This window comes from Miniopterus schreibersii (genome assembly GCF_964146895.1).
Source record: "Miniopterus schreibersii genome assembly, chromosome: 6".
Taxonomy (NCBI): Eukaryota; Metazoa; Chordata; class Mammalia; order Chiroptera; family Miniopteridae; genus Miniopterus; species Miniopterus schreibersii.
This window is the reverse complement of record NC_138107.1, coordinates 56050531-56076412: the sequence shown is the minus strand read 5'-3', so window position 1 is coordinate 56076412 and position 25882 is coordinate 56050531. Positions and strand designations below refer to the sequence as shown.

The 25882-nt window shown below is 37.1% G+C and overlaps 1 protein-coding gene and 1 pseudogene across 5 annotated transcripts in view; one reads left to right on the top strand and one right to left on the bottom strand.

Annotated features, from left to right (window-relative positions):
• Nucleotides 1–25882, top strand: part of CDK19 (cyclin dependent kinase 19) — a 100809-nt gene that overhangs the window by 9207 nt on the left and 65720 nt on the right. Inside the window, exons 2-3 of one of the 4 annotated variants that reach the window (XM_081141336.1) lie at nt 10904–10965; nt 13491–13569. The exons of 1 other annotated variant lie outside the window; for it this stretch is intronic. In XM_081141336.1, the coding sequence (XP_080997462.1) occupies nt 10904–10965; nt 13491–13569 (141 nt within the window). Of the gene's footprint in view, nt 1–4649; nt 4672–10903; nt 10966–13490; nt 13570–25882 lie in introns of those variants that run through there. 2 more of the 4 variants (XM_081141340.1, XM_081141338.1) reach the window with 2 other exon arrangements.
• On the bottom strand, nt 2197–3396 carry LOC308558653 (UV excision repair protein RAD23 homolog B pseudogene; annotated as a pseudogene). The gene has a single exon. The product of its transcript is annotated as a UV excision repair protein RAD23 homolog B pseudogene (transcript).

Here is a 25882-nt window from a genome sequence, read left to right as displayed (position 1 = left end):
GTGTAGATTTTCTTAGTTCTTGCATGTCTGATAATATATTTTGTTCCCATACTTGATTGATAGTTTGGCTGAATATAGAATTCTATATTAAGAATATTTTTTTCTCAGAACCCCAAACTGTTGCTTTATGTCTTCTGGTATTCTTTTGTTGGTCATGGGAAGTTTTTTTATTGGAAGCTTGCTTGCTTCTTCTCTGCAGTCGCTTAGGATTTTTCACTTCATCCGTGCATTCTAAAATTTCACCAGTCTGTCTAACAAATACATGTTTAAAAAAAAAAAATCTGGCTTTTTTGTTTGTTTTTTAAGATTTTGTATTGATTTTTGAAGAGAGAGAAAGGGAGAGGGAGAGAAGGAAACATTGATGTGAGAGCATAACATTGATTCTGCTGCCCCTTGCATGCCCCCTACAAGGAATTGAGCTGAAACCCCGGGCATGTGCCCTGACCAGGAATCGAACCGGCAACCTTTTGGTGCAAGGGATAATGTCCAACCAACTGAGCCACACTGGCCAGGGCCTACCATTAATTTTTTTAATATGAAATTTTGATGATCATTGATTTTTCCATATCTTTTTATTTCTAGGGTGTCACAAATTGCTCTGATTTTTTAAAAAAATATATCTGTATTGATTCCAGAGAGAGGAAAGGAGAGGGAGATAGAAATATCAATGATGAGAGAGTCATTGATCCGCTTCCTCCTGCACGCCCCTGACTGGGGATCGAGCCCACAACCCGGGCATGTGCCCTGACCGGGAATCGAACCCCAATCGCCTGGATCCTAGGTCGCTGCTCAACTGCTGAGCCACGCCCAGCCAGGCTGAATTCTTTAATTAAATACACCATGTGTTATAAGTAAGAAAATGTTTATGCATGTTATAAATAAGGAAATGGTGATTATTGAGTTGTAAAAAACAAATATTTGAAATAGACTGGTTTCTAAAATAAAAGTTATATAATCTGAAAAAATAATTAGATAATAAGGAAAGATATAAGGGAGAAAGTAAGAAACACTCAAAATCCCACCATCCAGAGAAAATTACTTAATATTTTGGTACATTTTTTCCCTGATCGTTTTTCATTTATTTGTGGTGTCTACAAAAATACACATACCACTAAAAAAAATTACAAAAGTTAGCACCATCCTACATGTGTAGTTTTAATTTGTTCTCTCAAAGATCTAAATGGTAATTTTATCAACCACTGTCACCCCAATAAATTCAATAAAAAAATAAAATCTAAATGCTGTATGCATTTTTCTTTCTGTTTTAGTAAATATAGTTTGAACTGTTTAATGGTATGCTGTTGTTTGGCTGTGTTTACTATGATTAATCTGTTAATGAACATTTAGGTTGTTTGTAGCTTTTTTTACTGTTTTAAATAATGCATAGTATGTTTGATTATCTGATATTTGATTATTGACCTCTTTATTTTTTATTTTATTTTACTATTTTTTTGTGTGGTTTTAAAACTTTTACTGCAATAAAACAAGGAAGTAAACAGTAATTAGACACCTACCAATTTCCCCCCAAACAAACCAAAAAAATGTAAACAGGAAAATAACTCTGCCTATACTTGTACAGCTTCTCAAATCATATCACATTGAATGATGAAGAGATTTTAAAATAGCAGTAATTATTTTCACTTTAAGAAAAAGTTCCCGTTCCTCCCACCCCCACCCTAAGTATTTAACATGAAAGAATGGGCTTTCTTGACATTAATTTTATACTTATTTGAAACAACAGCAATAACCAATTATTTGGCATTTATAGTTGTTCCAAATTTTTTCAGTTTCATAAAGCCATTATCCAGTGTTGTCATGAAATAGATACTGTAGATTCTAGGTAGCAAAGATTCTTTCTGAAACCAATGTTAAGTCAAAGAAATATAAAGCAGGACATTACACTAAATTTCTGGATCTAGTACACTAAAAAGTGAAACCTAGGAAGTTACCTACTGTTTTATACAAGAGCTAGAGACCTGCAAAAGCTGATTTTTGGTTGTCTTATTTTACACACTGTGTGGATCTGCAGCATCTGCTAATTGAAGCAGACATGCACTGTATTTATCCTAGATCCCTCCCACCCCCCAACAATCTACTGCCTTATATAGGTATTGTGGATATGAGCCCAAGTCATCCCAGACAATCCAGTGAACAAATGCACTGGTATGAAGTGTGAGATTGAAAAAAAAGTCCCTTTTAATCATCAAAGTTCTGCTGTAGAAGAAAATTGGCAGCCAAGTTCTCATTCTCACAAGCGAAATATGCTTGTATCACAAGTCCTTCAGGAAATCCTAATGCCTTTAACCTTTCTAGCTTCTTTTTCCTGAGGCGTTACTTGAATGTTTTGTATGAGCACTTCCAGCTTCTGCAACTGCTCCACTGCCACCTCCGCCCCCTCCTCCTTGACCACTAGCTTCTTGAACTGGTTCATTTAACATCTGAATAAAATGCTCCTGGTGTTGGCTAATTTGCTGCAGTAACTGAGGATTTTCTTGACCTATCTATTGTAGCAATGCTGGAAGCAGGGAAGGATTCTGTTGAATAATTTGTCTCATCTGTTGAAACTGAGGCTGATTCTGCAAAAATTCAAGGATATGTCCTCCAGAACTTGTAGTCGTTACTGTCATCGTTGCTGCAACTGCAGCCACCGAAGACTGATGAGGCCCAGTATTAGCTGCTGGAGGGTGATAACCACAGCCTGACTTTCTCTGTCTCTAGGGATTCCCATTAAAAGATACTGCACTGCTGTCAGAGTTGTTGAAACTGGCTGTCAGGGCTGCAATTACTTGCTCTGGTTCATAGCCCATTGACATGATCTCAGTTACCATATTGTCCCATAAGACCTGTCAAGCGCTCTTGTTGCATCTTTGAAAAGGTTTTACCAAGAAGAATCTGATGTACTGTCAGTTGATGTCGAGCTAGTAGCCACCGGTGTTTCTGCTGGCTCTTCTGCAGGGTTCTTCTGTTTTGTTGTACTAGCAGGTACAGGTTCAGAGGATGTTGTCGTTGATGCTGGAGTGATAGATGCAGGTGTGGGAGTGGCAGCCAAAGCAGGGGTGGGGGTTGGGACCTGAGCCATAGCTGGTGCTGTGGAGGAACTTACTGTGGTAGTGGTTGCAGAATTTGATTGCTGAGTAGTTGTTGGAGTTGGTGGTGTCACTGCTTTAGGTTTTGTCACCATAACCACTACAAAGTTTTTCTCATCAATTTTATATTCTTTTAGAGCAGTATCATCATTGAGGATTTTGCCTGCATAAATTAATCTGACCTGCTACTGGAAAGGCATCTTTCCCCTTTTCAAATTCAATCTTCTCTTTCAGTGCTTTCACTGTCTCCTTGGGGTCAATGTCGATCCTTAAAGGTCTGCTGCTGGAGGATCTTCAGGGTGACCTGCATGGTGCTGCCGTGCAGCTCAGCTGCTGGGCCTGCTGTGGGTGCTGGCCACTGGGCGGGTTCTCGACCTCTTTATTTTTTAATTTTAATTTTATTTTTAAATTTATTTATTGCTTTGAGAGAGAGAGAGAGACAGACATCGGTTTGTTGTTCCATTTATTTATGCATTCATTGGCTGATTGTTGTATGTGTCCTGACTGGGGATCAAACTCACAACCTTGGTGTATCCACATGATGCTCTAACCAACTGAGCTACTTGTCCAGGATTTATTCTCTTTAGAATAAATTCTTAGAAGTAGAATTGGATCACAGGGTATGCCCATTTTAAATTTGGGAACATAATGCCACATTCTTTTCTCCAAGTAGACTGAGCCAGCTTCTACCAGAAGGGCACAGTGCTGCTGCTTTCTCCTTACCCTTGCCCACATTGGCGTTTGTCTGCTTATCTAAACTGATAGTATTTTGCCTTTATTTATATTATTATTTTATTACCAGGGAGGTTTAATGTCTTCATTGATGTATTGGCTGTTTGTATTCATCTTCTAGATATTTTGCATTCATTTCCTTTGTCTTTTGAATGGCAATTAAGATTGGGCTTTTGAGCCACAGACTTATATTTAAATTTTCTTTAGGAATTTCCTAGTAACAAAGATCTAAAGTAGCCACCGAAAGGGGACTTAGTGAGTGGTTATTTTATTTTTCTTCTCGTGCTTTATCCCCAAGTTTTTCAGACTAATTTAAGTAGAAGCTAGAAGTAAGTAAGGAATTAGAGCCAAGTGAGGTAGGTGTCAGAGCCATAAGTTGCAAGATGTCATTTTTATTCAGGAGTTAGGGGAGATTCAAGTCACACAAATTCCTACTCTAAAATCTTCACACCTGACCTTCCAGGATGCACATTTTCCTGTCAGTCTCCTCTCAGTTTTGTGAGTTAAGTCAAAACTATGTATTTCTCTTTCCTCATATATTTTTGCTTATTAGTGTATTTCTTGAGCTGTTTTCATATTATTTCTTTCCTTTCTGTGAAATGGTTTTTTAAAAACACTTCGGACCACCAAGTTGTAAAGATGTATGTTTTTACCTGACAATTATACCACAGGTAGGCTGTTCAGTTAAGCTGAGAAGAGTGAATTGATAGCTTGTATTTATTTTTTAAATTAATCCTGGATAAGAGTTGCTTTTTTATTTTTAGGAGTTAGTACTTTACCACTAGTTTGATACCATCTCTGTTTTAGGTAACCTGTTTCACCAGCAGGCCTGCTATTTTCCTTGACTACCTGTGTAAGTGCTTATACTGTAATGGAATAAATTGCTTTTCTACATTAAAAAAAAAAAAGATTGGGCTTTGAAGTTGTATTATCTGGATTCATAATCCCAGCTATACCACTTATTAACTGTGTGACTAGGTAAAATTAACTCTGTGTCTTGGTTTCCTCATCTGTGAAATGGGGATAATAGCAGTACTTACCTGATAGGGTTGTTGTGAAGATTACATAACATGTGAAGTGCTTGCAACCAGTGTCTGGCAGATAAGCACTGCTATTACTATTAATCTTTTTACACTTTTGCATTTCTATAGGATAAATTCCTATTAGGGTAAAAGTGTTTAAGATACCAAATTTCTGTCTTAAAAAGTTGTTTGTTTTGCACTAAAAATGGCATAATAACTTTTTAGTATTATCATTATGATTGTGCAAAGCTCTCTTCCAATGATCTGTTTCTGTATTTATCTGTATTCTTGAGAAGTCAAAAGATTCATGTAAAAAATTGTATATATTTCCAATTTTTGATTATTAAGAATTTCAAACATACAGAAAAGTTTATAGATTTAGTCCTATGATCCCTGTATATCCACTGTCTAGGTCAGTAGGTAGCAAAAATTTTTTTCTGTGAAGGACCAGATATTTTCTGTATTTCTGTAAAGGACCAATTAATATTTTAGGTTTTGAAGGCCATGTGGTCTCTGTCACAACTACTCATTATTCTGTAGTTGTAGTGAGAAAACAGCCATAGACAATAGGTTAATGAATGGGCATGGAAGTGTTCCAATAAAAATTTATTTACAAAAACAAGTGCAGCTGGATTTAGCCTGGGCTGTAGTTTTCCATCCTGACTCAGATTAAGCAGTTAACAGATTGCTACATTGGATTTTTCTGTAAATGTATTTGTATATACATATATATTTTTCTGAACCACTTGAAAGTAAGTTGCAGTTATCATGGCACTGTACCCTTTAATATTTCAGCATGCATCTCCTAAAAATAAACACATTCTCTTGCATAACCATAATACCATTATTACAGCTAAGAGCATTATAATTTTGTTCTTTTTAATAGAACTGAAATTATATAATGTAGCACAAAAAAGTATGAAAATCCTTAGTTGCTTCTCAGTCATTGTAACCTATTGAACTGTCTTTATCTCCATTCCTCTTTTCCTTTATTTTTCTTGATTTATTTCTGTATTGGGTAATGCTGTTTGCTGATTTCATTTGTCCCAATTACACAATCAACAAAGGGGAAGTTTTGATTTTTTTTTCATGTGTTTGGTTTGTATTTTTAAAAATCTGGGTTATGTTTCTGTGTTTTATATGGTATGAAAGAGAGAATTATGTGTAATTTATAATCAAAAGAAGAGCTCTCATTAAGTTGCATATAGTCTCTATAATTCACATTGAATTGCTCTTATTATGTAGTAGAAAAAAACTAAAGGAAGGTAAAGCCAATTATGTGCTTTAAAACAGTGGCCAACTTTTGGATTTTTATGCTAAAAGGAGGGAAAGTAATATAATAATGTTAATATACTATTTTCAAAGTTAACTTCTTTATGCTTTTACTTGATACAAGAATTCATAACACTTCAGATAAAGCTATTCCACTCCGTGAAAAGTTGTGTTGCAAATTTATCCAGGGTCCTTGCCCTTTTTTCCCCTCTACTCTCCCATTCCCTACCCAAATTTAGCACTTTACATTATGCCTCCTGCCATATCATCTCTTAGGTTATGGATGCAAAGCATCATCTTATTTTATCTTTTTAAAAACATCAGTTTCCTTGGTTAGAAGGAAAAAGTTTGGTTGGTATAACTGTGCAACTGTAGGCTACTGCTAGGATTAGCACTCTGTAAGATGAGGTATGTTGGCACTCTTCCTCTCAGGAGCATGCCCTGGCCTTTCCCTTTCTCCTGTCCCCCCCTGGCATGTTACCTTTGTCTTTCTCTCCTAAGCTCCAAAGGCCCTTCTTTTGCTTTTGTAACTTGTTTCCTGCGCCTGTGCAGCCCAGCTGGCTCACTTCTACTACCTCTGTAACTTTCTAAATAAACTTTCTCTTATAATTAAAAAGAAAAGATGGGTTATATTCTTTATTCTTCTTAGATTGACTTACTGTAACTATTAGTGGGAGGCAGGTTGATTATTAGGAACAGACTCAAGATTATTGTTATATCTCTATTTTACACAGGGGAAGCAAAATGTATACAATTATGATATAAAGAAATGCACAGCAAGTAATTCAGGATGGCTAGAGTAAGTACTTAGGATGGAGGTTGGAAATACATTTGAGAAAGGCAGAGTATGATCATTGCGTGCCTGGATAAAAAATTTGGCCTTTAACCCGTTGGAGAAGTGGAGTACAGTGATAGATTCCAAATAGAATGGAGTCTAATAGTTCGCAAAATAGAAATAGTAAAACTTTTTTTCTGACTGTGATAGGAACACATGCTTGTAAAATGCAAACAAATATGTAGGCGTTCACTAGAAATAACCACTGCTAACAGTTTGGTGTGTAGCCTCATAGAGGGGAATGTCATGATTAGTTTTGCAGCAGTGTGGATGGTGGAGAATACAAGAGGGGGATGAAAATGGAAGCAGGAAGGCTATTAGAGAGGTCCAGGTGAGAAATGAGGAGGACCTGCTTCTTAGTGGCAGCTGTGGGCATAGAAAAGGAGGAAGGCTGGGGGGAAAAGTTCAAGGAATATTTAGGAGAAAGATAGGATTCAGTGACTACTTGGTTGAATGGGGTGAAGGACACCCAGAGAAGAGGCCAGGATGGTAGTTGAGTTGATTTCCCAGAAGGTGGGACCAAATTGTGGGCTCATTTGACATGACATAAAAAGGAAAAATAGTTTACCAACTGCATAGTGCCAGAGCGGAAAGTGTATCCTTTATTCTTGTTTTCTTCTTGTTTTTCCAGGCTTATTTAAAAGGGAAGGGTAAAAGAAATTTAATATCTGTTTTGATTGATAAGAGCTATTATATCATGCCCTTTTCTTTACTAATTGTTTCTCCCTTTAATTAGTTAAGGATAGCATCTTCCTTTCAGAAGTTGCTTCTGTTTTGGTGTGTAACTGTAGCATTAGCTTTTGTATTGCACAAAGTTTCTGTTGGAATCTTACAGTTTTATTCTGCAGAATTGGGATCGGGTGCGGTGAAGGAGGCATTCAGGCAAGTTATTGGCAAAGGTTCTTTGACTGAATTACGGGCTGATTTGGTCTCTGAGAAGGATCTTGCTTTCACCAGGTTCTGCTGCGTTTCTCAGCACTGGGAGTAGGGCTATAGAATTCACATAGTGAAACCCCTGTTCTGTGTTACCTTCACAATAATACTGTCAGTGTTGGCATAAACTGAGCTCTGGGACACAGTGAAGGAGCCTCAATATCCAGGTAACTAAAAGATGGTTGGTTAGTGGCTGGGGAGTTGTAGGACTAAGACATTAATTCCTGGGTGAGAAAGACTTAGGTCACAAATATTAACCTCTCTTGGCTTTCAAATAAGATTAAACATGAACTTCCATATAGATAAAAATTTCTGTATTTTAAAATATTCCCATAGAAGGAAATTTTACACTCTTTTGATTGTCCTTTGCATTGAATGTATCAACCAAACCCTCACTGTTAGGGCATTTTTTATTCTAACTTAAATGCCTTGTGCCTCCATTTCATGGCACTTGTTTGGTTTTATGTTATATACTTTCATGAACCTCTTATAAAGAGTTGCCTGCCCAGCCAGATGTGGCTCAGCGGTTGAGCATCGACCTATGATCCAGGAGATCTTGGTTCGATTCCCGGTCAGGGCACATGCCTGAGGTTGCTGGCTCGATCTTCAGTAGGGCTGTGTGCAGGAGGCAGACGATCAATGACTCTCTCATCATTGATGTTTCTCTCCCTCTCTCCCCCTCTCCCTCTCTCAAATCAATAAAGATATATTAAAAAAAAGAAAAAAAAAAGAGTTGCCTGAACATACCTGTGCTGTCATGGTAATACCTTTCTTTTGAGGTTTGAGAAGATCTGGATAAGGACAGTAGTCATAGCATTAAATTAATCTTTCCCCCTAGAGTTACTTTCTTGTTTAGACTATGTTATTATTACTATTTTTATTAACCTTCAAATGGATGTAGTTACTTATCTGAGGTATTCTAAATATTATGTGGTAAGAAAAACATATTTTGAACAACAATCATTTGAATTTGAATTTTCCCAGATGATATTCCAAATGTTAAAGAAAAAAGATAGTGTGATTGAATACTTAAGATTATAATTGTTTGGTTTCTTACATATAGATAAGTGCCTGGTTTGTGTGATTTTAATTGCATAGACTAGCTGATGTAGTGACTAAAAATGTGGCTCTAAAAGTAAACAGTCTGGGTTTGAATGGCAGATCTGCCATCTCTGGCTATGTGCATTTAGGCAAGTTTCTTTTTTAATTAAAAAAAAAAAAATTACTGATTTTTTAGAGAAAGAGGGAAAGAGAGAAACATTGGTTTGTTGTTCCACTTATTTATGCATTCATTGGTTGATTTGCTTTGACCAAGGGGATTGCAAATTTCTTAAGCTTCCTGTGCCTCAGTTTCTTCAGAGTTGTGAAGACCAAATGAGTTAATACCTGTAGAACTGTTAAAACTGCCTGGCACATCATACATCCTATATAAGCCTTTGCTGCCATTATTGATTTATTGGGTGGGATCTTACATCTTTGGTTTTTAGAAATATATGCAATATATAAATAGTTGCTGTGTCTCAGATCTTAGCTTAGAATGTCACAGCACTGCCTTAGAGGAGGGTGCAATCTATGATGTGGTTTTGGGAATTAAGATACATTTGAGGTAGATAGTGCTGGGCAAATTGCTAAATTAGTAATATGATAAAACTGTTTCTGGGGGACTGTGACCTTCTGGTTGTCATTTAGCCCTGATGACTACTCTAGGCTCTTTTGTTAAGCTCTGCCTTTTTTGCTTTGCTTCTTTGCGTTTCCTTCCCTGTACAGCTACTCCAATTCCTTGGCTTGGCACTCTGTATTTCCTCTATTTCTTAGTTAACTTTCAAGTTGTTAATTTAAGTCAAATGCACTGATTTAAATTTTTGCGAACTATAACATTCGGTGATTTTTAATACTTTATTTTATTTGATAGTCAATATAAATCTGAGAGATGGTGAGGTCCTCATTGAACAACTCTGGTTGTACCGAGAGGTTAAGAGATGTGCCTGGTGTTGCAAAACTATGAAGTGATTTAGCTGGAACTTGAACTCAAGTCACCTGACTTTGGGGCCAATGTTTAATAATACTATAATACTATGTTTCTGTCTTGACATAACATCATGTTTTAAGACAATGCTTTGTTTCTTCTTTACTAATTATTTGATGATATTTTCAAGGATTTTTAAATATTACATAAAGATAACCTGCCCTCCTCTTTTAAATTTATGAGCTAGTAAAATTTATCTGATTTCTTTTCTTACTTACCAGCTACATTTTGTAATATTTTATTCCTGTCATCAGAAAAGAATGAAATGAAATCTGAGATCTAAGTTATTTCACCTGGTTAAATCCTTAATTTTTTTACATGAATGTGTTCTGAAAAGCTTTTTTTTTCTTCATGCTTATATTTATTTTATAATATTGGATCAAGATAGATTTCCACCAGACTGCTCAGTGTATCTAGTACCTTGTTCATTTGAATACTAGTGTCAGACTTAATTTAAATCTTGGCATTAGACTATCTTTACAGTTCTACTTTCCCCTTTTCCCCTCTGCCTTTGTCTGCTTCCAGGCCTGTTCCTAATTGTTTTTCTTATATTTCCAACATTCTCTGGTCCTAAGAAAGAATGTACCTTGAGCTGTTGGCACCTTTCATTTTGTGAAGTATATTTTTCCACTTAATTTCTTATTTAGCTTTTATATATGTATTGCCTGCCTCATATAATTTAAAAAATTGTTACTTTCAGCATATGTGAATTCATACTTAGTTGGTCTGTTAGCATTTCTCATAGTGTAAATCACTTCTGTTGGTGAGAATATAAATTAGTTAAGGCTCAACTTTTTTTCATATAATCAGCTGCATAATATATAATGAACTCTGAAAGTTATCAATATATTGTTGATTTACTCATTGTCAAAGCTAAAATCTGATTTCCTTGGCAGATATGTAGACTTGTGATAGTCATTTGGCATTTTATGTTTTGGGCAGTGTAACTTTAAATCTACATAAACTTCTCTGCCTTTTGCCTCTGCTGTGTTCATAGATTCCAGGAGGGCTTCGTGTATGGACCTCAAGCGTTGGAGGTTGCAGACTTTTCAGCAGAAGGTAAAGCAGAGTGTTTGCCTTCTGGTGTCATTGTGTGTGTGTGCTGGGGTGGGTATGTGACAGGTGAGAACTTTTCACAAATGTCATCATAAAATAATTTAGAATGATGCATTAAGTAATTCACTTTCACAAAAATTAAAACCAAGTTAATATTTGTATAATTTTATTCTGTATTACTAAATTTTATTAAAAAAAGGAAAACTTCCTCTCTGCTGTTTACTAAAAAGTGAGTGATTAAGAAAAGAGAGTATTAGTGTAATTTGTAGTAAATGCTATCTAACTTTCTCAGACCTAACTTCACTATGATTTCTGCCTGGGAAGTTGTCCAAGTTATTATTCATACGTTGTATTCTTTCCTGCTGCTCCTTTTGCTGAAAGATTGCTTCACAATAAATAGAGAGGCAGCCTAGTGTATGACTCACGACTGGAGGATAGACATTCTTGCTGTAGGTCCCATGTGCCAAAAATATTAGTTTCCAATATGCTAATTACCTCTCTTCAGAACTTGTTAATATGCTCTTCTCTCAAGTTAGTTCTTGTTTCAGTAGAGAAACAAACACATCCCACATACTTGTAAAATATGTTTTTATAGAAACCTTAATGAGTTACTTTTTAAGAAAATAATGTGACATAATGCTTCTTTGGATAACGTTTCTTTGATTTTTACAAAAAACAGAAATATTTTGCTATTTATGTGCCAAAGATAGATACTACTTTCTGTGAATTTATGAAACTACTTATGAACTTTCTTCAGATGATACCTGAATAGTTTTTGTTTAAAGATCTATAGCAGCTAACAAAGCTGTAATCTTAGACATAAAATTAATAATGTGGTCAGTTTTTAGATAGATTCTGAATAGGAATTAGAGGAATGTTTTCTTATTTATTTTGGAAATTATATTTGCTTTGATATCAAGTAAGTAGCTGTAACCTCAAAGTGTGTCCCTTATGTGAAGTTAGGATAGTACATATTTATTAAATTTCTGCTATGTGCCCCAAACAGGATCACTCCATTTTATTATCAACCCTGTTTCACTGTTTCTTTTCCCTTCCTCCTATTAAGAGGAATTGCTTTTTGTTTTGTTTGTTTTTTTGTTTTTAATAGAGATCTTTATTTTATTTATTTATTTTTTATATATATCTTTATTGATTTCAGAGAGAGGAAAGGAGAAGGAGAGAGAGAGATAGAAACATCAATGATGAGAGAGTCATTGATCGAGCCCACAACCTGGGCATGTGCCCTGACCAGGAATCAAACCCCGATAGCCTGGATCCTAGGTCGATGCTCAACCGCTGAGCCTGGCCTGGCGGGGCAAGAAATTGCTTTTTTAACTAGAGGGAATAGATGGGTTTCAGGCGTTTATTGAGGTTAGCTACAATATTACCTCTTAAGCCCTTTCTCCTTTCTTCAGTAGCCATTTCAAGGACATCTACCAGTAATAGATTGCAAGTAATTTCTTGAAAGGCCTTTTTATATTTCATTTTCAGGCTAGTTGGCTGTTTTCACCACTGTTGAATTATGTAGTCTTATATTTGTTTAGCTAATATAACTGTGGTGTATTTTGTCGCCAATTGAGAATCTCAATATATAATCCTAATCAATAGTATAAGACATGTAAAGTACTGCCTATGTCAAGGCATAGGAAGACTCTGCTTTCCAGGTCCTCATCTCCCAATTTCTATGAGAAAGATTGATAAAATGGATAGTTTAAAAGTATTTTAAGAAACAAAATGGACTTTATTTTTTAGAGCAGTTTTATGTTTATAGAAAAATTTAATGGAAAGTACAGAGTTCCTGTATATACCGCGCCCAACTCCCTATGATTGATATCTTGCTTTTTAGTGTGGTACATTTGCTACAATTGATGAGCTAATATTATTACATTATTATTAACTAAGATCCATAGTTTACCTTAAGGTTCACTCTTTGTGTTGTATATTCTGTGGGTTTGACAAATGTACGATAACATGTCTCCACCATTGCAGTATCTACAGAATAGCTTTATTACAATATCATCCAGAATAACTTTCTTGCCCTAAACATACCCTGTGCTCCATTCATTCATACCAGTCTCCCTCCTTCTGACAACTGCTAATCTTTTTCTGTCTCTATAGTTTCTTTTTACCTTTTCCACAGTTTCATAGTTGTAATCATACATTATGTAGCCTTTTCAGGTTAGCTTCTTTCACTTAATAATAAGCATTTAAGGTTCCTCCATGCCTTTTCCTAGCTTGATAGTTCATTTCTTTTTAGTACTGAATAACATTCCATTGTTTGGATGTACCACAGTTTATTATCCATTCACTTACTAAGGGATATCTTGGTTGTTCCAAGTTTTGGCAATTATGAATAAAGCTACTCTAAACATTTGTGTGCAGATTTTTGTGTGGATATAAGTTTTAAATTCATTTGAGTAAATACCAGGGAGTGCAATTGCTGGATTGTATGGTAAGAGTATGTTTAGTTTTACAAGAAACTGCAAAACTTTCTTCGAGAGTGACTTACTTTTTTGCATTCCCACCAGCAATGAAGTTTTCTTGTTGCTCCACATCCTTGTCAGCATTTGGTGTTGTCAGTGGCCTGGATTTTAGCTGTTCCAGTAGGTGTGTAGTAGTATCTCATTGTTTAATTTGCAACCCGCTAATGACATATGTTGTTGAGTATCTTTTCATATGCGTGTCATCTGCATATCTTCTTTAGTGAGATGCCTGTTCATATCTTTTGCTCATTTATTTTATTTCATTTTTTTCATCATCATTTATTCCCCCTGTTTTGCCCACTTTTAAATTGGATCTTTTGTCTTATTGTTGAGTTTTAACAATATTAAATCAAGTATTTTGGATATAGGTTCTCTAACAGATTTATGTTTTGCAAATATTTTCTCCCAGTTTGTGGTTTTTAGTCTCTTAAAAGTGTCTTTTGCAGGGCATCATGTTTTAAATTTAATTTTCCAATTACAGTTTACATTTAATATTATTTTGCATTAGTTTGAGGTACACAGCACAGTGGCTAGACAATCATACACTCCACAACACTCCCCACCCCCCTGACACTTCCAGCACCCACCTGGCACCACACATAGTCACCATTGACTATATTCCCTATGCTGTACTTTACATCCTGTGGCTGTTTTTTAACTACCAACTTGTACTTCTTAACCCCTTCACCTTTTTCACCTGGTCCCCCAACCCCTCTCCCCTCTGGCAACCATCAGTCTGTTCTCTGTGTCTATGAGTCTGTTTCAATTTTGTTTGGGGTGAAATGCCCTGAAAATTTCAATTAAATCCATCTGGTCCAGTGTGTCATTTAAGACTGCTGTTTCCTTTTTGATTTTATGTCTGGGAGATCTATCCATTGATGTCAGTGGGGTGTTAAAATCCCCTACTATGACCGTATTACTCTCAGTATCTTCCTTTATGTCAATCAAGATTGCTTTATATATTTAGGTGCTCCTATGTTGGGTGCATAAATATTTGCAAAAGTTATATCCTTTTGGTGGATTGATCCCTTTATCATTATGTAACGTTCTTCTTTGTCTCTTTTAAATTCTATTTTGTCTGTCCATCCCTTTACTGTCAGTCTGTGTGTGTCTTTCATAAGAAGGTTGGTCCCTTGTAGACAGCGTATATATGGGTCTTATTTTCTTTTCAGTTTAGCTACTCTATGCCTTTTTTCCCCCCTTAATCCTCATCTAAGAATGTATTTCTACTGATTTTTTAGAGAGAGAGGAAGAGGGGGAGGGGGGAGAGAGAGAGAGAGAGAGAGAGAGAGAAACATCAATTGATTGCCTTCAGCATATGCCCTAACCAGGGATTGAACCTGCAACCCAGGCATGTGCCCTAAAAGAGAATCAAATCTGCAACCTTTTGGTGCACTGAATGACGCTCCAACCAATGGAGCCACCTGGCAGGGCTACCCTATGTCTTTTGATTGGAATATTTAATTTATTTATCTTTAAAGTGATTATTGATAGGTATACATTTATTGTTATTTTATTCTTTATAATTATGTTCGTTTTATTTTTCTTTCTTCTTAAAGAAGTCCCTTTAACATTTCTTGTAACACTGGTTTTGTGGTATTAGCTTTTTCTTGTCTGGGAAGCTGTATACTTCTCCTTCAGTGTTAAATGATAGCCTTGCTGGGTCTAGTCTTAAGGTTGTATGTAGCTCCTTGCTTTTTATATTCACTTTGAATATTTTGTGCTAATCCCTTCTGTCCTGAAATGTTTCTGTTGAGAAAGCAGGTGACAGTCTTGTGGGAGCTCCCTTGTAGGTAACTGTTTTTCTGTTGCTGCTTTTAAGATTCCCTCTTTGTCTTTAACCTTTGCCATTTTAATTATGATGTGTTTTGGTGTGGGCCTCTTTGGGTTCACCTTGTTTGGGACTCTGTGCTGCTTCCTGGACTTGTGTGTCTTTTCCTTCACCAGATTAGGGAAGTTTTCAGTCATTATTTTTTTTAAATAGGTTTGCAATCCCTTGCTCTCTCATTCTTCTTCTTCTGGTTCCTCTCTGATGCAGATAAGCTTGATGTTGTCCCAGAGGTCCCTGAAACTATCCTTATTCTTTTTTCTTTTTTCTCTCTGATAGGGTGTTTTCTGTTACTTTGTCTTCCAAATCACTGATTTGATCCTCTGCTTTATCTAACCTGCTCTTGGTTCCTTCTAGTGTGTTCGTTATAGATATTGTGTTCTTTATTTCTGACTCGATCTTTTTTATGATTTCTGTGTCCTCTTTTTTGTTTACTATATCTTTGTTGAGGTGCTCACTGAATTTATCTGTTCTTCCCTAAGTTCCTTGAGCATCCTTATAACCATTGTTTTGAACTCTGTATCTGGTAGATTGCTTGCCTCCATTTCATTTAGTTGTTTTTCTGGGAACTTTTATTGTTCTTTCACTTGGGGCATGTTTCTTTGTCTCCCCATTTCGGGTGCCTCTCCATATTTGTTTCTGTATGTTAGGTAAATCTGCTATGTCTCCCAGTCTTGGTAGGATGGCCTTATGAAGTAGGTCAGTGGTGTAGTCTCCCAGATCACTTGAGCTAGGTGCTTCTGGAAATGAACCTGTGTGGGTTATGGGAGATCTCTTGTTGTAGTTGAGTCTTGATTGCTGTTGGCCCATCTGTGGGTGGGGCTAACCCTCAGGCTGGCCAACTGAGGATGAACCCTGACCATAATGTATGAGCTGCTGTGTGGGGGCTGACTCCACAAAGTAGAATTTGTCCCAGCAGTGCCTGGTGCCTGCTGAAATCTCCCTTTGGGTGTGCCATTTTGTGGTGCCATTTGGGTTATGTTCTGATTTGGTCTGAAGTCTGCCATAGGTGTTTTGGTTCTGGGGCCTCTTGGGAGGGACTTTGGTGCAAGTTAGTGTCAGATGCTGCCTGTGACTGGCCCTGGATACTTGCTTGGAGCCACAAAGTGATTCATAGTTTGTGGCTGCCTCTGCTGGCCCTGGGTGCACATGGGAGGGGCCAAGCTGCATACCAACGCTGGCTTCCACCACACTTGAGTCCTGGGGCAGGTCAGCAAAAGGCCCAAGGCACCCCGAGGTCTGCCTCCACCGGTTGGCTGCCTATTAGGCTCAGTCACTGGAAGAACCTCTGGCGATATGCAAGTTGCATAAGGTAGGTTTTCGGTGAGTCACCAGGTTGGGGCCAGTGGTGGAAGGGAGAGGGAGAGAGAGAGAAACATCAATGATGAGAGAGACTCATTGATCGACTGCCTCCTGCACTCCTCCTACTGGGAATTGAGCCCAAAACCTGGGCATGTGCCCTGACCAGGAATCGATCTGTGACCTCCAGGTTCGTGGGTTGCCACAACCACTGAGCCACACTGGCCCAGGGCAGTTTGATACAGATTTAAACTAGATGCCAGTGCTGGATCTGAGGCCACTCTGCAAAAGTTTCAGTGTACGCCAACGCCAGCCGCTACCCACCTGAGGTCTGTGGACCAACCTTTGTGATGGGGTGGGATCTCAGGGAGTTGGCAGGGTGTGGCCAGCCGACTTAATCAGTTTAACACAGACCAAGATTGACTTTTGAATATTAATGTTGTATCCTTCAACTTTACTATAATCGTTATTTGTTCCAGGAGTTTCTTGTTGATTACTTGGGATTTTCTCCAAAGACAATCACGTCATTTGTGAACAAAAACAGATTTTCCCCCTTCTCAATTGGTATATTTATTTCCTTTTCTTATTTTATTGTATTAGCTAGGACTCTGTTGTAAGATTGAATAGGAGTGGTGACAGTAGACATTTGCCTTTTCCTGATCTTGGTGGAGAAACCACCTAGTTTCTCTGTGTGAAGTATGATCATCTCAATAGATTATCCTAATCAGTAGTATAAAAACTGTAAAGTAGTGTTCATATCAAGTCAGAGGAGGACTCCTCCCTACCTCCAGCCCCTTCTCCTCACCTAAACTTCTGTGAGAAAAAGGGCTAAATTGATGGCGATAAAAATATTTTAAATGATGGGCTTTAGGCAGTTTTCATATAATACCTTATATTTAATAACTATGCACATGACTAAGTTCCTGTACTCTCTTGTGAACTCCAGGAGGGCAAGAACTATATATACCTCAGTATATTATTGCAACCCTTGTAGTGTTTAAGATGCACTACAATAGGCATGACTATTTGTTGAATAAAAAAAACAATTCTAGTCCTAGCTGGGTTGGCTCAGTGATTAGAGCGTTGGCCCTAGGACTGAAGGGTCCCGGGTTTGATTCCAACCAAGGGCACGTACTGTGGTTGCAGGCTCCAGCCCCTGGGTTGTGTGCAGGAGGCAGCTAATCAATGTGTCTCTCTCACATCTCCCTCCCTCCCTCCCTCCCTCCCTCCCTCCCTCCCTCCCTCCCTCCCTCCCTCCCTCCCTCCCTCCCTCTCCGTCTGAAAAGTAAGGGAAAAAATATCCTTGGATGAGGATTAAAAAAAGAAACAAAAACACCAACTTAATTCTAGACTCTCACTGTCTCCATTTTATTAGAAAAAGCAGATAACCAATAATATCAGTCCTCTAATCAATTAATCAATTGACCAAATATCTGATTGTTAGTTGCAAGATGTCTACAAAGACATACATGATAATGATAGAAACTTATCCATAGAAGAATGTGAATTTCAAATCTCTTGTTCCGTTTTTGCTGATAATCTGTTTGCTAAAAAGTCATATTCCTTGTCCCTTCCTGAGTGTTCTAACTGAAGTATGTGTCCACAGGTTTCTTTCATATTCCTGTAAGAAAAGTTTACAATTTTGATGTAGGCACTGATACTGAGCCTAAAGTGGGTGCTGGGCACTGTGCTAGGTACTTGTGTGATCTCATTTATAATTAAAATGATTGTGTTGTATATTATTATTCCCAGTTTTCAGATTCAAAAACTGGTAATGTGGGTATAAGTAACTTATTAGCTGTGTGGCTTAGTATAATAGGTGTATGATTCCATGCCCCAAGCTCTTTAAATCACACACTATGGAAAAGTTACCATACAAAGTGTTATAGGATGGCTGTCATGTGTATAGTACAGAGATGTGCTTGGAGAATGCAGAGAAGAGAGGTTTGGCCTCAGGCTAGAGTGTTCATAAAATTTCTGGAAGCTTGACCTTGTCTGATGGATAGAAAGGAAGGGAAGGAGGGATGGAGGGAAGGATAGGAAAAAGGGGACATTTGAGAGATCAGTCATTGTGGAAAAGACTGAGGTCCAAAACATCAAGTATCTTGTGATTTGAGAGTATAATAGAAAACTGTAATAAAAATTTATACTGTTAGTAGTAAATGCAATGGAACAAATTTTGTCTTTTATTTTAAATGAGAACTCCTCTCCTCCATTTTTCTCTTAAAATAATTTCGACTAAATTTGCTATTAGGTGTCGTGTATGAGAGAGTAGATCACTGAAACATTATGTAACTCCCATATTATCAGTTGTCGGCTGGGTTAGAGCAATCAGTGCAGCAAGTGCAGAAGAGGGAAAGCCCAGGGGAAAATGGAAGATCAAAGGATCCTAATGAAAAGATTTTCCTAAAATCAAGAATGTTGTACTTATCCCTTGTCCATACCTCAGTTGGTTAAGTACCTCACAAATAGCCATTAATATTCTAAAAGGTGTGGAATTGCAAAGGTCTATAGGAGGTATAACTGCTTTCAGTGAACTTAGTAAGGAGACCAGAGTAAAATAATTAGAAGCCACTTAGCAGTGTTAAGCATGACATAATGTAGTATACATTATTAATACTGTGGTATTCTTTTTCTTAAATGCAATGGAATAAATGATATTCTTGAGTTCTAGCCTCTCTGTTGTTCTTAAATTTCAATTTCTAAATACTTTCACATCTCTATCTCTAGTCCACATCTTCCTTCTCAGCTATGGGTTCATCAAAATGCCTTTTGGACATCTCCACTTAGACAACACCACAGTACTCCCAGCTTCAATTTTTCTAAAACTTCTCCCATCTTTTTTCTTTTCTTTTTTTAAAACTCAGTGGATGTCACCACTGTCACCCAGTTATCCAAGCCAGAAACAAAATCATTCTTGCTTTTCTTTCTCTTGTTTCTTAACCACGTGTTCAGTTGATACTGTTTCTTAATTATCTTTCCAAGCCATCCATTTCTTTTTATTCCTTCTGCCACCATCCTAATTTAAACTGTAGTAATCTCTTAAATTACTGGAAAGGCCTCTTATCCAGTCTCCCTGTGCCCTCTTCACCTCCAAACTATTCACAAAAGCACAGATTGTTTAAAAGCTTTTTCATTGAGATTAAGTCCAGTGTCTTTACTGTGGCTTACCTGGTCACTTGGTTTGGTCCTGCCTCCTCCTTCTTCAGCTTTAACTTACTTTCCTCTGTTCTAAACCATCCTTATTGAACTTCAGATGCATTTTGCTCTTTGGCCACAGAGCCTTGACACATGTTGTTCCCTTTTTCCAGAAGAGGAATATGAAGAAATGAAACTGTGGTGATTAAAAGCACACAAACTCTGGAGCCAGACTTCTAGGTCCAAGTGAATCCTGGATCTTCCACTTAGCTAGCTGGGTGATCTAGAGTGAGTTACTTAACCTCTTTGCTTTCAGTGTCCTCACCTGTACATTGGGGATGGTAAAAATATCTGCTTCACAGCATGTTATGAGTATTGAAAGAGTTATTGTAGTTGAGGCTTTTAGAATGGTGCCTGCTTCGTACTATGTATATGTAGCTATTAATAACTTATTGCAAACGTGTTGTGACACTAGATAGTATTTTTATGTTTTAAAGATGATTCAGTATTAAAAGAAAAATACTATTTTTCCTCGTAAATTATGAATTGATTGGCTCATTATTATTGGTGTTTTGTTCTTAGATGGACAGTAGCTTTTTCTAAATTCTTGTTTTAGCTTTCTAGTGACTAGAATTTGATCTTTGGTTGACATTCCTATGAAATGAATCACTTAATAACATTAGGTTTACCTGACTTTTATACAGACTAACTCAGGTCAACCTATATGGAAACTTTTAGAAGAAAATTAGTTCTTAATAGCTAATAGCTAGTTTTTTACTTTATGGTCTATGTGCTATGTTGATTAAAGTTTCAACTAAAGTTCTTCAGAGGAATTCACTTTTCATTCAAGTTTATTTTAGAAATTGTGGATTATAATGGTTCAAATGGTTTGGGTTCTGGTAAGGATACTTACTGTAGTATTAGGAAATAGATTTTCTGAAAGGAAAAACTCTGCTTGTCTATTCACAACTACACTTACATCCAACACTTCCCGGAACACTTCTGATTACCAGATAATGTGGGGGTTTTTCAGTATTGACCAATTCTCTGACACTCCCCGGGTAGCGTACAGTTTAACTCAGTTTTGACACTAGGTGATTGGAGTTGGTACAGACTCCACAGGTTAAGATCCCAGTTCCACAAGATTGTACCCTAACCCCACTTTAGATGCCAGTCACAAGTGTTGTGCCCCCAAATTAGTTACCCCCAACTTCTGTCCGACTTGACTTCAAATCAGAGGTTCCCATGACCCCCTCATCAGATTCAGTCATTTGCTAGAATGGCTCACAGAACTCAGGAAAACAGTTTACTTACTAGATTACTGGTTTATTACAAAGAATATGTAAAGGATACAAATGAACAGCCAGATGAAGAATACATAGGGCTGCGTCTATATCTGGAAGTGTCCAGAGCACAGGACCATATGTTCCTATGGAGTTTTAGGGGGTGCCACCCTTCCAGTAAATGAATATGTTCTGGTTCACCAGCCTAGACGCTCTCTGAACTCATACTTTAGGGGATTTTTATGGCAGTTTCATTATGTAGGCATGATTGATTAAATTGTGACCATTGGTAATTAATTCAACAGCCAGTCCCCCTCTTTGGGGTGGGAGTGGGGTGTGGGTGTGGGTTGGGGGTGGAGGGGGGTGTGCTGAAAGTTGTAATTACCTGGTATGTTTCCCTGGCAATCAGTCCCCCCATCCACTGGTTATCTTGGGACTTTCCAAAACTCAGGTGTGGTTGAAAGGGGCTTGTTATGAATAAAAGAGGTTTCATTTATCCTTCTGGAGCTATTCAGGAACCAAAGCGAAGTATTATGATAAAAGATGCTCTTATGCTCTAATCACTTAGGAAATTACAGGGGTTTTAGGAGCTGAGCTAGGAACCCTGGAGAAAGATTGAAATATATATTTCTTATCACATTCTCTGTTGTTACAGTAGTTGAGATCATCTAGAAGAAACATGCAAAACCTAAATTTTTTCAAAAGAAGATTCCTCAGTGGTCTAGGTTTGGCAGAACTTTCAGTAGTATGGTGGTGTAAAACATATGTATTTAAATTTTAAGTGTTGATGTTGATATCTTGACTATTAATTTCTCTTTTGAATACTTGTTTTTTATTGATACTTATGATTTGAGATGATTTTATCAAGACTGAAATCTGAAAATGTACCTAAAGGAGCAGGTTGTTAATCTAATTCTATCTGATCTGATAGTGTTAGATTTGAGAATGACAAAATATTTATATTTTCCTCCTTCCCTCCTAGAGGAGATAGTTGCTTTCTGGTGAATTTTTTGATATGATTACTTTTCCAATACAAATATTATATGTGTTGCTACTTTAATAATTTTATTTTCTAGAATATTTTGTTTTTATCTTCAAAATATGTACTTCTTAAAAGGAGGTTTTCTAGATTTTCTGTTATGCTAAACTATTTTTTAAGTTGATCAAGACTAATGAACAGGCTGTGGCGGGTAGCTCAGTTCATTAGAGCATTGTCCTGATACTCAAGTTTCGGGTTTGTTCGCCGCTCATGGCACATACAAGAATCAACCAATGAAAACATAAATAAGTAGAACAACAAATCCATGTTTCTCTCTCTCTAAAATCATTAAAAAAGACTAATAAACAAGTTTATTTCAGTGCAACAAAAGTTTAGTTTCTACTATTTGCAAGGCACTTTGTTAGCTCCTAAAGAATATACAGAAATGAGTAAGATAGTCTCTGTCCTCATTTGGGGATGGGGGAAAAATGCATGAGTCAATTATGAGTAATGATAATAATAAAATAGAGTAGGTATAGTCCCTGAGAAAGTTTTGAACAAAGTGCTTGCTCTACAGTCATGCTTTTGCAAAACATCAACAGCTGTCAAGTATAAGCTCTGCTCTACTCTCTCCTGTTTGAGTTTGCTTCTACATTTCTTTTGATCACCTTACTTTTTTAGCTTGTATATACAACTTCCTTTTTTCTTTTAACTCTCTTAATGCTGGTTATTAGTTACTTTCCTCTTCATTTTTTTTATTAAAAGTTTTGTGTTCTGGTCAGTATGGCTCAGGTGGTTGCAGTGCCGTCCAGTACACCAAAGGGTGGTGGATTTGATTCCTGGTCAGGGCACATACCTAGGTTGCGGGTTTGATCCCTGGTTGTGGCGCGTATGGAAGGCAACCAATTGATGTGTCCCCCCCTTTTCCTGTGTCTAAAAAAACGAAAAGTGTTTGTAAAAGTAGGAAGGTTCAAACTCTAGAACAATGAATATTCACATACCCATCACCTAGATTCAGCTATTACCATTTTTCCATATTTGCTTTATTTTTCACTCTCTATATATAAAAACGTTTTTTGTTGTCTTTGAACCATTTGAAATTAATTTGCCAGTGTCATGACACACCACCCCAAAATACTTGAGCCTGCATCTTCTAAGAATAAGGATATTCTCCTTTATAACCATAATACCATTACCTTACATTTAAGACAATTAATAAAGATTAAACAATTAACCATGATAAAATAATGCCATGTTATATCTAGTGTATATCCAAAATTTCCCAGGTGTCTTACAAGTAAACTTCTATAGCTGTTTTTATTTGATCTACAATCTAGTCAAGGTTTTCTTGCATAGTATATATATATTTTTAAAATATATACTCAGTGTGACATTTTACTATGTTTCTTAGATGTGATTCCTTCCTTTTCCTTATACCAGTTTGTTAGGAAATTAGTTTTTCCATACATACATTGTAATTTAGTTGTTCATAAAGCCTAAAACTATAGGTTACAAATGCATATCAATTTTGGCAATGAAATGATGTGGGGTTTTTGTTTTTTTAATTTTATTGATTTTTAGAGAGAGGAACCGGGGGCAGGGGGGAGAGAGAAACATTGATCAGTTGCCTCTATCCCCGATCAGGGATGGAACCTGCAACCTGGGTATGTGCCCTGATCAGGAATTGAACCCACCACTTTTTGGTGTACTGGAGGACACTCCAACCAGCCTGTCAAAAGGTGGCATTTACTAGAGAAGGGCTTCCCAACCACTGTGGCCTGGGTACTATGAATGGGTTATGGGTCCTGTTAATCCTTAAGTTCTTTGGCCACCAGTGGGGTTTGGGGCGGTGGGAGCCTATGAGTCCCTTTACCTCTGCCTGTGAGCACTGTCAATTTACCCTTGTATACAGTACACATATTAACATTAGGTAGGCGCTGTGACTTGAAAGAGCACTCACTGGCTACCATCTTCAGCTATTTTTCTCCCCCTCTGTGTTCTTTTTTTTTTTTAATGTTTTTATTGATTTCAGAGAGAGGAAGGGAGAGGGAGAGAGAATCATTGATCAGCTGCCTCCTGCACGCCCCCTACTGGGCATCCAGCCCGAAACTCAGGCATGTGCCCTGACCTGGAATTGAACAGTGATCTGATTCACAGGTTGATGCTCACCACGGAGCCACACCAGCTGGGCATGTGTTCTTTTTCTTTATGATCACATTTACTTCTCTGGTTTTAACAGTCGCCTATATAGTGATGTTTTCTTTCCTAAATTCTACTTCTGTGATTTCTTTTTGTTCATCTTTTCCTGGATATCCAGTAGCCACTTCAAAGTCAACATGATCAAAAGATATTTATTCTCTAACTGCAAACTAGCTCATTGCCAGTATTCTTCTTCTTTGGGGTAGAGGGTATAAAAGATGTAGTTTTCACTGAGACAAGAGTCTGGCTAGAAAGCTCATTCATCTTCAGCTGCTTCTCTGGCTGTCTGCTTGGCTCTCTCTTTATACACCTACACACATGTACAGTTATCAATAGTTTCAGTGTCTACAATGTACCCATATATATTTGGCCGCAATAGATTTTTGTTTCTGGAATGCCTCTTGAACACATTCCCTCCATTCTTCTTATATTTATTCTTATTTTTCGTCCTTATCAACCCTTCCCAGAACTTTTATAATGGTCTCCCTACATCTGGCTTTAAATACTCTTATCCATTCTGCATACTGTCTGCTTATTGAGAATACCTGTTGAATCATGTGTTTCTCTTGCTTGAAACCTCTTATAGCTGCCAATTTTACAGGAAAAAATGCCAACATTTTAGCGAACTATACAAGACTATGCTAATTCTGTCTTCTTTGCCCTTTTTATGTGTTACTTCATCTTTTGTGTTCTAGCTATACTTGTCTTCTGCTAATTTCTTGAATACAGCGTGGACTTTAATCTTCAGACTTTGTCCATACATTTCTGGTGTCCATAAGACCCTGACCTGTCTTTTTCACTTTATGAAATCCTACTATTCTCTCAAGTTCCGCTTGGATATTCCCTTTGAAAATTATTTACCTGATAGCCCTCTCTATCTAGCCCCTCCACCAGAACCAAACCTTTCCTTCCATTCTTTATGCAATGTACTTTGCACGTACATCTATTATAGTGCTTATCAGATTGTGTCCGTTGCTTGTGTGTCTCTCTTTGTAAAGGTTCACAAGGGAAAGGATTTTCCTGTTATTCTTACTCTCCCTAGAGCCCAGCACAATGCCTGGCACACAGCTCATGCTTAGTAAAATAGTTCTGAAAGGAATGTCTGGCATTACTTTTTATATTACCTTCTGTAGCAAGTACGTCTGACTTGAGATTCATGAATTCTCAAAGGAAGATATTTTATATAAAAACTGGTTTATACTACATATTTGCTAATGATTACTTTTTATGTAAAACAGTTCTTAATTATGTTTTAAACTTAACACTTTTCATGCCTGAAGTCCTAAAGCATTACTGCAGATAAATTTGTTTTAATTAAAATCACTTCTGAGCAATAAGAATTTGACAGAATAGGAGTTTCTGAAATTTTGACATTTTAGAGCCTTTAAATTAAATAGTAAATGTTTATCTGACTTGGATTTTTTTTTTTTTTTTAATATGGCTACTAGAAAATTTCTTTTTTTCTTCTTTTTTTTTGTTTTGTTAATCCTCACCTGAGGATATAGTTTTTCCATTGATTTTTAAAGAGAGTGGAAGGGAAGGAAGTGGGGAGAGAGAAAGAGAAACATCAAGTGAGAGAGACACATCGATTGGCTGCTTTCCCGCACTTGCCTTGACCACCTCTACCTGGGGCTGGGGATTGAAACTGCAACCCAGGTATGTGCCCTTGACCGGTAATCAAACCCGGACCCTTCGGTGTGCAGGCAGACGC